The 13,474-nt window shown below is 36.2% G+C and overlaps 1 protein-coding gene across 1 annotated transcript in view; it reads right to left on the bottom strand.

Moving 5' to 3' along the window:
• Nucleotides 1–13,474, bottom strand: part of ZSWIM5 (zinc finger SWIM-type containing 5) — a gene marked incomplete at its 5' end in the record, with an annotated part of 140,056 nt that overhangs the window by 18,571 nt on the left and 108,011 nt on the right. Inside the window, 5 exons of the mRNA XM_081057156.1 lie at nt 7,655–7,812; nt 8,660–8,795; nt 9,008–9,265; nt 10,700–10,837; nt 11,332–11,478. Coding sequence (XP_080913282.1) covers nt 7,655–7,812; nt 8,660–8,795; nt 9,008–9,265; nt 10,700–10,837; nt 11,332–11,478 — 837 coding nt within the window. The remainder of the gene's footprint in view (nt 1–7,654; nt 7,813–8,659; nt 8,796–9,007; nt 9,266–10,699; nt 10,838–11,331; nt 11,479–13,474) is intronic.

Raw genomic sequence — 13,474 nt, 5'->3', positions numbered from 1 at the left:
CCACTCTCACCACTTTTATGAAACATAGTGTTGGAGGTTCTAGCCAGAGCAATTAGGCAAGGAAAAGAAATAAGAGGCTTCCAAATTGGAAAGGAAGAACTAAAGCTGTCACTATTTGCAGATGACACTCGTAATATTACACATAGTAAACTGTAAAGACGCCATCAAAAACTGTTAGAACTAAAAATTAATTCAGTAATGTTGCAGGACACAAAATCAACACACAAAAATTTGCTGTGTTCATATACATTAACAACAAATTATCAGAAAGAGAAATTAAGAAAACAATTCCATTTACAATTTTATATATATATATATATATATATATATATATATATATATATATATATATATATATATGTATATATCTCCACCCATCCATCCCTAGGAATAAATTTAGCCAAGAAAGTGAAAGACCTGTATACTAAAAACTGTGAGACGTTAAAGAAAGAAATTGAAGAAGATAGAAATAAATGAAAAGATATTCCATGGTCATGGATTAGAAGAATTCAAATTGTTAAAATTTCCATACTACCCAAAACAATCTACACACTCAGTGCAATCCTTATCAAAAGTCCAAAATCACTTTTCACAGAAATAGAGCAAACAACCCTAAAATTTGTATGGAACCAACAAAGACCCTGAATAGCCAATGCAATCTTGAAAGAACAAAGCTAGAAGCATCATGCTCCCTGATTTCAAGCTATATTACACAAAGCTGTAGTAACTAAAACAGTATGGTATTGACATAAAAACGAGACCAATGAAACAAAATAGATAGCCCAGTAATAAACCCATTTATAGTCAATTAATTTACGACAGAAGAGCCAAGAACATATAATGGGGTGAGGATAGACTCTTCAATAAATGGGGTTGGGAAAACTGGAAGGCACATGCAAAAGAGTGAACCTGAACCACTATCTTACACCATACACAAAAATTAACTCAAAATGTAAGACCTGAACACAAAATCTAAAACCATAAAACTCTTAGAAGAAAACATAGGGTAAGCTCCTTGATATCGATCTTGGCGATGATTTTTGAATTTGACACCAAGAATAAAAACAACAGCAAAAATAAACACATGGGACTACATCAAACTAAAAGCTTTTGCATAGCAAAGAAACCATCAACAAAATGAAAGGTAACTTACCAAATGGGAAAAAATATTTGCAAGTCACATATCTGATGAAGGGTTACTATCCAATATATATAAAGAACTCATACAACTCAACAGCAAAAAAAATAAACAATCCAATTAAAAAATGGGAAAAGATCCAAATAGACATTTTTCCAAAGAAGACATACAGATGGCAAACAGGTACATGAAAAGGTGCTCAGCATCATTAATCATCAGGAAAACAGAAATCAATGATCTAGCAATTCCACTTCTCGGTATTTATCCTAAGAAAATGGAAGCACTAACTTGAAAAGATATATGTACCCTTACGTTCACTGCAGTATTGTTCACAATAGTCAAAACATGAAAACAACCTAGGAGTCCATCAATAGATGGATAAAGAAGGTGCAGTATACAGAAGGTCCCTGACTTACGATGGTTCAACTTAACGATTGTTTGACTTTATGATGGTACATAAGTTATATGCATTTAGTAGAAACTGTACTTTGAACTTTGATCTTGGGCTAGTGGTATGCAGTATGATACTCTCAAAATGCTGGGCAGAGACAGTGAGCCACAACTCCCAGTCAGGCCTGCGACCATGAGGATAAACAACTGATACTCTACAGTGTTCTGTGTTGTCAGCATTGTTTGGATATTGTTTTCTGAGCATGTTTAAGGTAGTCTAGACTAACTATGATGTTTGGTAGGTTAGGTGTATTAAATGTGTGTTCGACTTACGATGGATTTATCGGTACATAACCTTATCGTAAGTTGAGGATCATCTGTACATAAACAATTGAGTATTATTCAGTCATAAAAAAGAAGGAAATTCTGCTATTTGCAGCAACATGGATGAACCTTGATGGCATTATGCTAACTGAAATGTCAGATAGAGAAAGACAAATACTGTATGATCTCACTTATATGTGGAATCTAAAAACAAACAAAACTGAGTTCATAGATTGAAAACAGATTGGTGGTTGCCAGATGTGGGAGTGGGGGACTGGGAGAAATGGGTGAAGGGGACCAAAAGATAAAATAAACAAAAAAATAAAAAAATACTAAGTAATAAAAACACCAAGGCTGCTATGAACATTCATGTTTAAGTTTGTATGGATACATGCTTTCATTTCTTTTGGGTAATACCTAGGAGTGGAATGGCTGGGTCATATATATAGATGTCTATTTAACTTTTTAAGAAATTGCCAGGTTCCCAAAGAAGTTGTACCACTTATGTTCCTACCTGCAGTGTATGAGAGCTCCAGTTGCTCCACATGCATGCAAGTCTTTGCTACGGTCAGATTATTTTATTTTACCCATTCTTATTGTAGTTTTAATTTCCATTTCCCTAGAAACTAACAATATTGAGTATCCTTTCATGTGCTTATTTTTCATCAGAATATCTTTGGTGAAGTGTCTCTTCTATCTTTGCTCATTTGAAAAAATGAGTTGTTCATTTTCTTATCATTGAGTTTTGAGAGCTCTTTATATATTCTGGATGCAAGTCCTTTATGAGACGTGATTTGTAAATATTTCTCCCAGTCTGTGGCTTGTCTTTTCATTCTCAATAGCGACTTTCACAGAGCAGAAGTTCTTAATTTTGATAAGTCCTACTTATTATTATTTTTCTTTTATGGATTGTGCTTTCAGTGTTATATCTAAGAAATCTTTGTCTAACTAAAAATGAAAATAATTTTGTCCTATGTTTTTCTTAAAAGTTTTATACTTCTAGCTGTTACATTTAAGGCTTCAATCCATCATAAATTAATTTTTGTATATGTTGTATCATTTGCTGAAAAGACTATCCTTTTTCTCAAGTGAATTGGCTTTGCCTTTTTATTGAAATAAATTACCCACATATGTGTGGATCTACTTTGGAACTCTATTTTTTTCATTGATCTATTTGTCTATCTTTACACCAATGACCCTGTATTGATTACTATAGTTTTATAAAAGTCTTGAAATCAGGTAGGTTAATTCTACCATTTTCTTCTTCTTTTGCGAAGTTGTTTTTGGCTACTCTAGGTCTTTTGCTTTTACTCTAGTTGTTTTTGCTACTCTAGGTCATTTCCATACGAATTTTAGAATCAGATGATCAATTTCTATTCAAAAAAGCCTGTTGGGATTTTAAATGGGATTGCATTGAATCTGTACATCAATTTGTAGAGAAGGAACATCTTAACAATACTGAATTTTCCAATCCATGAGCGCAGTACGTCTTTCTATTTATTTAGGTCTTCTTTAAATTCTCTCAGCAATATAATTTTCACTGTATAGGTCTTGCACATCTTTTGTCACATTTATTCTCAAGTACATATTTTCTTAGTGCTATTATAATAGTGATTTAAAAATTTCAACAGGGATGTAATGTATAGCATAAAGAATATAGTCAATAATATTGTAATATCTGTGCAAAGTTGGGTACTAGATTTAACGGGGTGATCACTTTGTAAGTTATATAAATGTCTAATCACCTGAAACTAATATATTATATGTCAACTGTAATTGAAAAATGAAAACAATTTTTAAAATTTTAGTATCTGATTGTTCACTGCTGGTATATTTATTTTGTATATTGGTCTTGTATCCTGTAACCCTGCTAAACTCATTAGTTCAATAGCTTGTTGGACATTCTGTAAGATTTACATAAACTATCATGTCATCAGAAAGTAAAGATGGTTTTACTTCTTCCCTTCTAATCTGGCTATCTTTTATTTCATTTTGTTGTCTTATTGCACTGGCTTAGAACCACCAGTATAATGTTGAATAGAAGTGGTGAAAGTAAACATTTTTATCTTGTTCCTGATGTTAAGAAGAAAAGATTCCATCTTTTACCATTAAGTATAAGGGTAGGTCTATCATAGATGCCCTTAATTTTGTTGAGGATGTTCCCTTCTAGTCTTAGTTTGTTGACAGTTTTATTGTTCTTATTAGGAATAAATGTTAGATTTTTTATCAAATGCTTTTTCTGTATTATTGAGATGATTATATGTGTTTTCTTTTTCACTCTATTAGTATTGTGAATTATTGTGATTGAGTTTTGAATGTTAAACCAATCTTACATTCCTGGGGCAAACCCTACTTGGTCATGATGTATTATTCTTTTTAATATATTATTTGATTCAATCTGCTAAAATTTTTATTAAAAACTTCTACATCTATGCTCATGATGGTATTAGTCTATAGTTTTCTTATAATGATTTTTATGTAGTTTTGGTATTAGGGTAATGCTGGCTTCATAGATTGAGTTGGGAAATATTTCCTTCTCTCCCATTTTCTGGAAAAGTTTGTATAGCATTGTTATGTTTTCCTTAAATGTTTGGTAGAATTTACCAGTGAAGCCATCTAGGCCTGGATGGCGGTGGAAAGGTTTTCAGTTACAAATTCAATTTCTTTGAAATTCATTTCCATTTATTCTTTTTTATTGTGGTAAAATATACATATATAATAATGTACCATTTTAATCACTTAAGAGTACAATTCAGTGACATTAAGTATATTCACAATGTTATGCAACCATCACCACTATCCAATTGCAGAACTTTCTCATCATCCCATATAGAAACTTTATACTCATTAAATAACTAATTTCCCCAACCTCTGTATTCTTTGTTTCTATGAATTTCTCCTTTACTCTTTCTGCTTCTATGAATTTATGATATCAATGGTGGCCACGTTATTAAAGTGATATCTGCCAGGTTTCTCCACTCTATAGTAGTAGAGTTATACTTTTTTCCTTTATGACTGATAAGTATATTGTAGAGAGATACTTTGAGACTATGAAAACATCCTGTTCCTCACCAAATGTTCTCCCGCTTGTTTAGTATCTATTGATGTTTCTTCACTGTGGCTATTCTAGGTATCTCTTATAAGTGGAATCATACAATAGTTGTTTTCACATCTGGCTTATTTCACTTAACATAATGTAACTCAGGTTCATCCATGTTGCAGCATGTATCAGAATTTGATTCTTTTTATGCCTAAATAATATTCCGTTGAATGTATGTATCACATTTTATTTATCCACTCATCTGTTGATGGACACGAGTTATTTCCAACTTTTGTGAATAGTACTGCTGTGAACATTGGTACACAAATAGCTGTTTGAGTCCATGTTTTCAATTCTTTTGGTGATATACTTAGCTCTTTTTAATTTATTCTTGAGTGAGCTTTGGCAGGTTGTGTCTTTCAAGGAATTAATCCATTTAGTTTATGTTATTGAACTTATTGGCATAAAATTGTTCACAATATTACCTTATTATCATTTTAATGTCTTTAGAATTTGTTGTGATGTCACCTTTCTCATTCTTGATATTGTTAATTTTTGGCTTCTCTCTTTATTTCTTGATCATGTGGACAGAGATTTCAATTTGATTTTTCTTTTCAAAAAAACTGCTTTTGGTTTCATTGATTTTCTCTCCTGTTTTTCTATATTCTATTACATTGCTTTATGCTCTGATCTTTATTATTTCCTTTCTTCTGCTTACTTTCGGTTGCATTTGCTCTCTCTCTCTCTTTCTTTTTTTGGTTTCTTAAGGTGGAAGCTGGGATCACTGATTTGAAACCTTACTTTTCAAATAAAGGCATTTAGTGCTAAAATTTTCCTTCTATGTAAGTTTTAGCTGCATTCCACAAATTTTGCTATGTTGTGCTTTCATTTTCATTCAGTTTAAAATATTTTCTAATTTTCTTGTGGTATCGTTCACTTTGTTTGGTAAGTTACATGGAAGTGTGTGATTTAATTTCCAAAATTTTGGTGAATTTTCCGTATAACTTTTCATTATTGATTTCTAATTCAATTGTGGTTTTGTGAAAAAATTTTTCATTTCACCTTTGTTTTTGAAAGATACTTTTTAAAAAAATTAGTTTATTGGGGTGACAATGGTTAGTAAAGTTACATAGGTTTCGAGTGTACAATTCTGTAAGACATCATCTATATATTACATTGTGTGTTCACCACCCAGGGTCAGTTTTCCTTCCATCACCATATATTTGATCCTGTTGACCCTCATCTACCAACCCCCGTAACTCTCTGTTAACCACTAAACTGTTGTCTATTGTCTATGTCAATGTGTTTTTATTTGTTTGTCTTGATCCTTTGTTGCTTTCAGTTCTATATTCCACTTACCAGTGAAATCATATGGTTCTCAACTTTTTCTGCCTGACTCATTTCGCTTAGCATAATAACCTCAAGATCTATCCATGTTGTCACAAATGGCATTATTTAATCTTTTCTTATGGCAGAATATTATTGCACTGTGTTTACTGGTATAGGATTCTAGGTTGACAGTTTTTAAAAAAGTACTTTCAAGTGCTTTTTCTCCACTGTCCTCTGGCCTACACTGCTTTTAATGAAAAACCTTCATCCTTATCTTTTGTCCTTTGTATGTAATGTGTCTTTTTTTCCTATGGTTGCTTTTAAATAAGAGTTTCTCTTTTATCACTAGTTTTAAGCAATTTGTTTATGATGCACCTTGGTATGTTTTTTTTCACATTTCTTGTGCTTGAGGTTCATTGAGCATCTTGGATCTGCAGTCATCCTCATCCTGCTCGGAATCTGACGTTTCATGCCAGGCCACTGCCACCTGCACTACTGACATGAATGCCTATTATCAAATGTATTGATTTTTTTACCAATAAGATTGGTGAGAAATGTTACTTCAGGGTAATTTCAATTTGTATTTCTCAAGTGAAGCCAGGCATTTTAATTGTTTAAAAATCATTTGTATCTTTTTAATTTTTCTGTGAACTGCCTGATTATATATTTTGTTCAATCTTTCTATTGGTTTATTTATCATTTTTTAATTGATTTATCTGTGTGTTTTACTTTTTCTACAATGAAAATGCACTTTCTGGGCAATAAAAAGATACAACATAAGGTTATTTTTAATAAAAAAAATGCTTTAAAAAAACCATGTAGTTTCCAGTATCAGAAAAATACTCACAGTTCATGGGAGCTACTATTTTATCATAGCTTCTCAGGGGCTTATTTTCATTACTCTTTGTGGTGAAACCTCCACAGCTAACAGGGAGTATGTGAGCTTGAAAGGCTGACAGTCATTCTGAGCTGCCTATATTTTGACCAGGGCCCTAGAAAAATCACAAATTCTCGTATCTGTAAAGGGATTTGTACCCATATGTTAGTCATCACCTCAACTGGATCTTCCAATGGCCCTGGAAGGCTGACAGGTCATTGACATGATCCCCATTTTTTAGATTTTGAACCTGAGGCTTGGAAAGGTGAAGTGACTTTATCATATGGAAGGGTAGATTTAGAAGTCACCTTAAAGATGATCTCATTCTATGTACTCAGGATCCTATAATTAGTAACTAGGGCAAAACTCTGGACTGGACCCAGTTGCTCATTCTCATGGCAGCAATCAAAGTGAGGATTCCTATCAGTCTAAGGGGTCAAGGGAGGATGGACGAATAGCTTCTCTTATTCAAGAGACTGCAGGCCAAGCCCTTGACAGGGCCATGACTGGGCCGGCACAGTGGGGGTGCTGGAGCCTACGGTCTATCTATGCTCACCTTTGGCAGCAGTCAGCATGGTGGAGGCCAGTTCACACTGCTGTGATTCCAAGTGTCCAAGCGTGAACCAGCGAGGATAACGGCTGGGCACCACAGACACCATATGGTGAGGGTGGGAAGTGTCGCCTGCAGAAGTTGAGTTTTCTAGAACAGGTAACCTAGAAGACCCAGGGAGAGTCATCAGCTACTATCCAGACCCTTGCCATTCTGAGCCATCTTAGAGAAGCTTATTTGTAGGGGAGTAAATGGGCAGGAAAAGGTTAACTAACAACTTTGAAGATTTTAAAACGTAGGGTGCTGTACTCTATATTAGATGAATGCCTGGGTACTTGTAGAACTCAAGCTGAATAGTCCTTACTACAAATGGATTTGAAAGGCAGTTCAAGAGTCACAAGATTATTTTTAAAAGTATACGGAATCTATGCCAAGGAATCCTCAGCAGTTCTTTTCTGGTTGAGGTGAGGAGCTCTCTTAGCCCCTGGTCTAACCAAAATCTTTCTGTTGGTCTGCTGCATCCTTGAGGTCCATCTGCCTGAACCAAGGATCCTATTCTAGCTAGGAAAAACATGCCCATAGCTCACTGTTCTCAAGTCTTGGTATAGAAAGACTTATTTTTCTACCTCCCCCGATGCATCTGGTTACCTGTTCCTGGGACCCATGACTCAGTTGAGCTATGGAAGGGCTCAAATCCCTTCTCAGGCTGCCTTACTGGCCCCAGAAGAGGGAGACTCAGGTCTTGGGTGCTCCACATCTATTAAAAATTCAGAGGCTTCCTCAGATGACCCACCAAGAGTACAACCAGGGAGCCACGTCAGTTACCAGCAAAGCATCCCAGATAGGAATTCTAGATCCTATGAAAATGTCTGAGCTACTTTAGGGAAGCTTGGTGGCAGGTCCAATAGAATAGACAAAGAGGGAAAGTGATGAAAGTGAGATAAACAAAGAAAAAAGCATTGAGGACTTCTGCTTTGGTGGGAACAACTGGGCTGGGAAAGAGCTACCCACCTCATGGCACGTAAGGCCAATTTATAGGACAGGTGTGGATCATGAGGCAGTAGAGCTGAGAACAAATACTTGGCAAAGGTATGCATGGGAACACTCTCTCGGTGAATGACTTCTCCCAGACCACTGAAGGGGCCTCCTGCAGGAAGAACGTAAGCCAGTCAGTTATTTATTTGTATGCTTCTATTTGCCAAGCTAGACTTGAGCCCGAGGATCCCACATGTTTGCTAGCCATGGGAACCTTCAGTACACTTTAATGACAAAAATGTTTCTGTACCTGTGCTCTATTATAGAGAGGAACCCAGAGTCATAGGCCAAAGATAATGTAACAATAGACCCTTCTCTACTTACCTTCCAGTAGTAAGATGCACTGTTTCTGCAGTGTTTGCACTAATTCATCGTCCAGCTGCAGCTCCTGGAGTTGACTCAGGAGCTGCTCCTCATTACGGCACACCTTGTCCTGTGCATAGAGACCTTCAGGCATCACCCTCTGTTGACCCATTCCCATCAGAGCAACTTCCAGGGCTAATGACAGGTAGGACTCACTGCTATTTGGGCAGCCTGCAGCCACGGGTACATGCTGGTACACAGGTCTGCTTTCATTCATATCTGAGGGCAACAAGTCACCAAATTCCTTAGGTCAGGCCCCATGGATTAATCTGCTCCTCTCTCCCTCCCACTCTGTGATACAGCTTGGTCAACAGCTATCACAGGGAAACTGAGTCAGAAGCCCAGAATAATAAAGAAAATATACTGAAAAAAGGTTACACAGAGCCACAAAGATTCCTAGCTCCTTCTTAATACATGAACTGGCTGCACCAGTTGGCGAAGTATAAAATCTTATACTAATCTTTTGCTAGCACATTATATAATACCATGATTATCTGTTTTTGTGTCTGTCTCTTTCACTAGAGTGTAAGCACCTTAAAGGGAAGAGACCTTATCTTACTGCCCTGGTATATCTCCAGGGCCTGGTGTATGGAAGGAGCTAAGTGTATGGAAGAAGCTAAGTGTATGTCAGTGGTGAATATACCCCAAATGCAACCTCAGGCTTTCCAGATGCAAGTGTCACTGTTCAGATGAAACAGACCAAAGATGGTGATTCCCTTTCAGGGGGTCAGATGGAAGATAAGGGCAGCCCTAGCTTGGATTGGGACCACCCCTTGTATCTCTACCCAGAGAAATCCAAATCCACCCAGTTAATCTATTACTTTGATAACATTTGCAACCTCTATGGTATTATTACTTTACATGCTCCACCTTTGGGTTCAAAGTTTCAGAAGAAGAGCACAGATTTAAAAGTCAGAGTTTTGGTTTCTTTCTTTTTCCCTCTCATCCATCTGGTAAGTATTTATGGAAAACTATTAAATGGGAGGTATTGCACTGAGTGCTAGGATCACAAAGATGAATCAGTCATAATTTCTGCTTTCAAGGAGCTGACAGCCTAGAAAGACATACTCACTTGTAAACAAATTGTAATGCAGTGTGCTAAATACTATAATAAATGTATGTATACGATATAGTGATGGCATAAAGGAGAGAAGAATCAATTCTGTCTCTAGTCCTTGGTACTTTGAAACTCTACTAAATTATTTCCCTTTTATTTCTCATTTGTAAAATTGGTACAAAACCATCTTGAGAAAGAAAGTTCAAAGGAAACATGAGAGTACTATACGATTGCAAGGGATAACACACTCTTGATGGAAGTTCTTTTCCACTGCCAGACTACTCTGAGGACTTGGCCTCTGACTCCTGACATCCCTCTACCCCTTCTTATTTCCCTTGGATCAAACTCTTTAAGCATTCATGAGAAGTGAGAGAAGCAAAGGAAGGTGGCAAGGTAAAATGGGAGAGTAGGACAGGGCTAGTCTACAGGACAGGAAAGAAAGGTGGGAAAGAAAGGAAGCCTAAGGAAGGCTCTCAGGGGAGGTCCAGTTTGGATAAGAAAAAAAAAAAAGGCTGCAGAGGAGGCGTAGAACAGATCTTGCAGAAAGGAGAGGGCTACAAGGCCAGTTCTGGCTTGCCTCAGGCTGACCCCTATACCTGACACTTCCAGATAGCTGTCATCATTCAGGCGGCAGGCCTCAGTCAAAGTAAGAAACAGGCAGCCAATGGGATCCAGGGGGTGGCCCACCCAGCCTTCCAAGTTTGTGATGGTTGTGGTTCCTCTATGCAACAGTTCTGGAAACAAGCAGGTCAAAATTTTAGAGAGTGATAAAAACATATTGCTCTCTGTCCAGGCCTGAGTCTCCTTCAGGACTTGGCCCTGAGACAAAGAAAACTTCCCTCATTTTCTTGCCTCAGGTTGATAGGACTGGTCACAAGCTTATCAGCCAGCTGCAAGGACTTGTGGTCTGCATTTAGGCTCCCTGCTGGCCACGCACATATGGCGATACAGCTTTACAATTTAAAAGGGTTTTCTTATATCAGATCTTAGTGGGTCTTCCAACCACCCTCTGAAGGAGATATGCTGGCTTTATCATTCCCATTTTACAGGCAAAAAAACCCCTCCAGAGGTAAAGGGAAGTATTTCACATAGCAGGTAGAATGACCTGGAATCCCTTACCCCCATCATACCATGAAACATAATGAACATTAAGAACTACAACTTGTGGCCCCTGAGGTTCCTCATCAGCCTCGGCCTAAGGAGTTAAGATGGTCCCTAATCATTGTACCTTTCTTCTGATGCTTGTAGATTTCCAGCTGTCGTTGCTGCTGCAACCTCAGAGTATTGATAATGGCCACCGTGAGTCTAAGGGCCTCTTTTGGATAACCATGGGAACGTAGGGCATCAACCCGAGCACAGGCTGTAGGCACATGCTCTGCCACATGAGAAGAAAATATTTTGGTTGAGTTAAATTTTTAAATCAGGAAAATTCATGCTTCAGAAAGGCAGTTTGTGTTTTGTTCAGTTCCTCAAATTCAACCTGACATCTACTGTGTACCAGTAACCGTACTTTATCCTTTGAGGATTATAAAGTTGAATAAGTCACAGGCTTTACCTTCAAAGAGCTACTTTGAAGCCTCAGCATAGTGGTATGGTATAGAAAGGGATACACAACAAGGATAATAAAATGTGAGCATATACTACGGGAACCCAGTGGAGATAGCAACTAACCGCCTAAACGAAGAGGCCTCATTCATTTATTAATCATACATTTCCTGAGAACCTATTAATTATGTGCTAGGTAGTATGCAGGCAAACAAATGTACAAAGATGAATAAGAAATGGTCACTTCCCTCAAAGAGCTCAGAAATGATACATAAACAGATCATTATAAAACAAGAATGACACAATAGAAATATATACAGAGAGAAAATAATATTTGAGCTGTCCTTTGTAGAATAAGTACGATTTTAAAAGGTGTATAAACAGAGAAAGGCATTCCTGGCAAAGGGAACATATAAGCAAAGAAATATTAAGTAAAAGCACAAAAAGTATTCTATACAGCATCTTCAGAGTATGACAGATAGTTCTGTGTGGAGCTAGGTTATGTGGCTACAAATAGCCTTGAAAGGTAGAATCTAGACTGTAAAGAGCTTTGAATGCCATACTAAGGAGTCTGAATTTAACTTAGGAATAATGGAGCACTACCAAAGGCTTATAAATGGGCAAGTGATTATAATGAGATTTATGGTTTATTTTGTGATTTCTTTTACAGACAAGATTAAAAATTATAGAATTGCAAAAAATTTCAAAACACAGATAAGCAAAATATAAAATAAAAATCAGAGATAACCATTATTTCCACTTTCGTGTATATATATTCAGGCTTTTCTATTCAATTTTAATTACGGTAGGATGACATAATTATTGTTTTGTAACTAGGTTTTTCTACACACAATGTAAATATTTTTTCATGTCATTAAATGTACTTCTATAATATCAAAAACGATTACACATTATTCCACTGAACGTGTGTACTATCCACTGAGTCAATCAATCCTCTATTGTTGGACATTAGATTGTTTCCAATTTTCCTCACCTGCACACTATTTATAACCAACCTCTAATAGACCCTCTAGTTTTATGCATATTTTTAGTTAATTATAGCTCAGGATAAATTCACAGATGAAGAATTCCTGGATTAAAGGGTATGAATGTATTTTAAAGGCTTTAAAACAAATTTATTTTCAATTACACTTGACATTCAATATGATTTTATATTAGTTTCAGGTGCACAGCATAGTGGTTAGACATTTATATAATTTACAAAGTGATTCCCCCAATAAGAACTCACCTGGCACCATATATAGTTATTACAATATTATTGACTATATTACCTATGCTGTACTTTACATCCTGTGACTATTTTGTAACTACCAATTGTACTTCACCTTTTCTTCACCTTTTTCACCCAGTCCTCCAATCCCCTCCCATCTGGCAACCATCAGTTTGCTCTCTGTATCTATGAATCTGTTTCTGTTTTGTTTGTTCATTTATTATATTGTTCTTTAGATTCCACATATATATGAAATCAAAGGGTTATGTCTTTCTGACTTATTTCACTCAGCATAATACCTTCTAGGTCCATCCATGTTGTTGGAAATGGTAAGATTTCATTCTTTTTTATGGCTGAGTAATATTCCATTGTATATGTATACCTTAATTTCTTTATCCAATCATCTATTGATGGGCACTTTGGTTGTTTCCATATCTTGGCTATTGTAAATAGTGCTGCAATGCACAGAGGGGTGCATATATCTTTTTGAATTCGTGTTTTGGATTTCTTCGGATAAATGTCCAAAAGTGGAATTGCTGGGTCATAAGGTAGTTCTATTTTTTATTTTTTGAGGAACCTCCATACTGTTTTTCAT

Source organism: Rhinolophus hipposideros (assembly GCF_964194185.1).
Source record: "Rhinolophus hipposideros genome assembly, chromosome: 8".
Taxonomy (NCBI): Eukaryota; Metazoa; Chordata; class Mammalia; order Chiroptera; family Rhinolophidae; genus Rhinolophus; species Rhinolophus hipposideros.
This window is presented reverse-complemented; position numbering and strand designations above follow the sequence as displayed.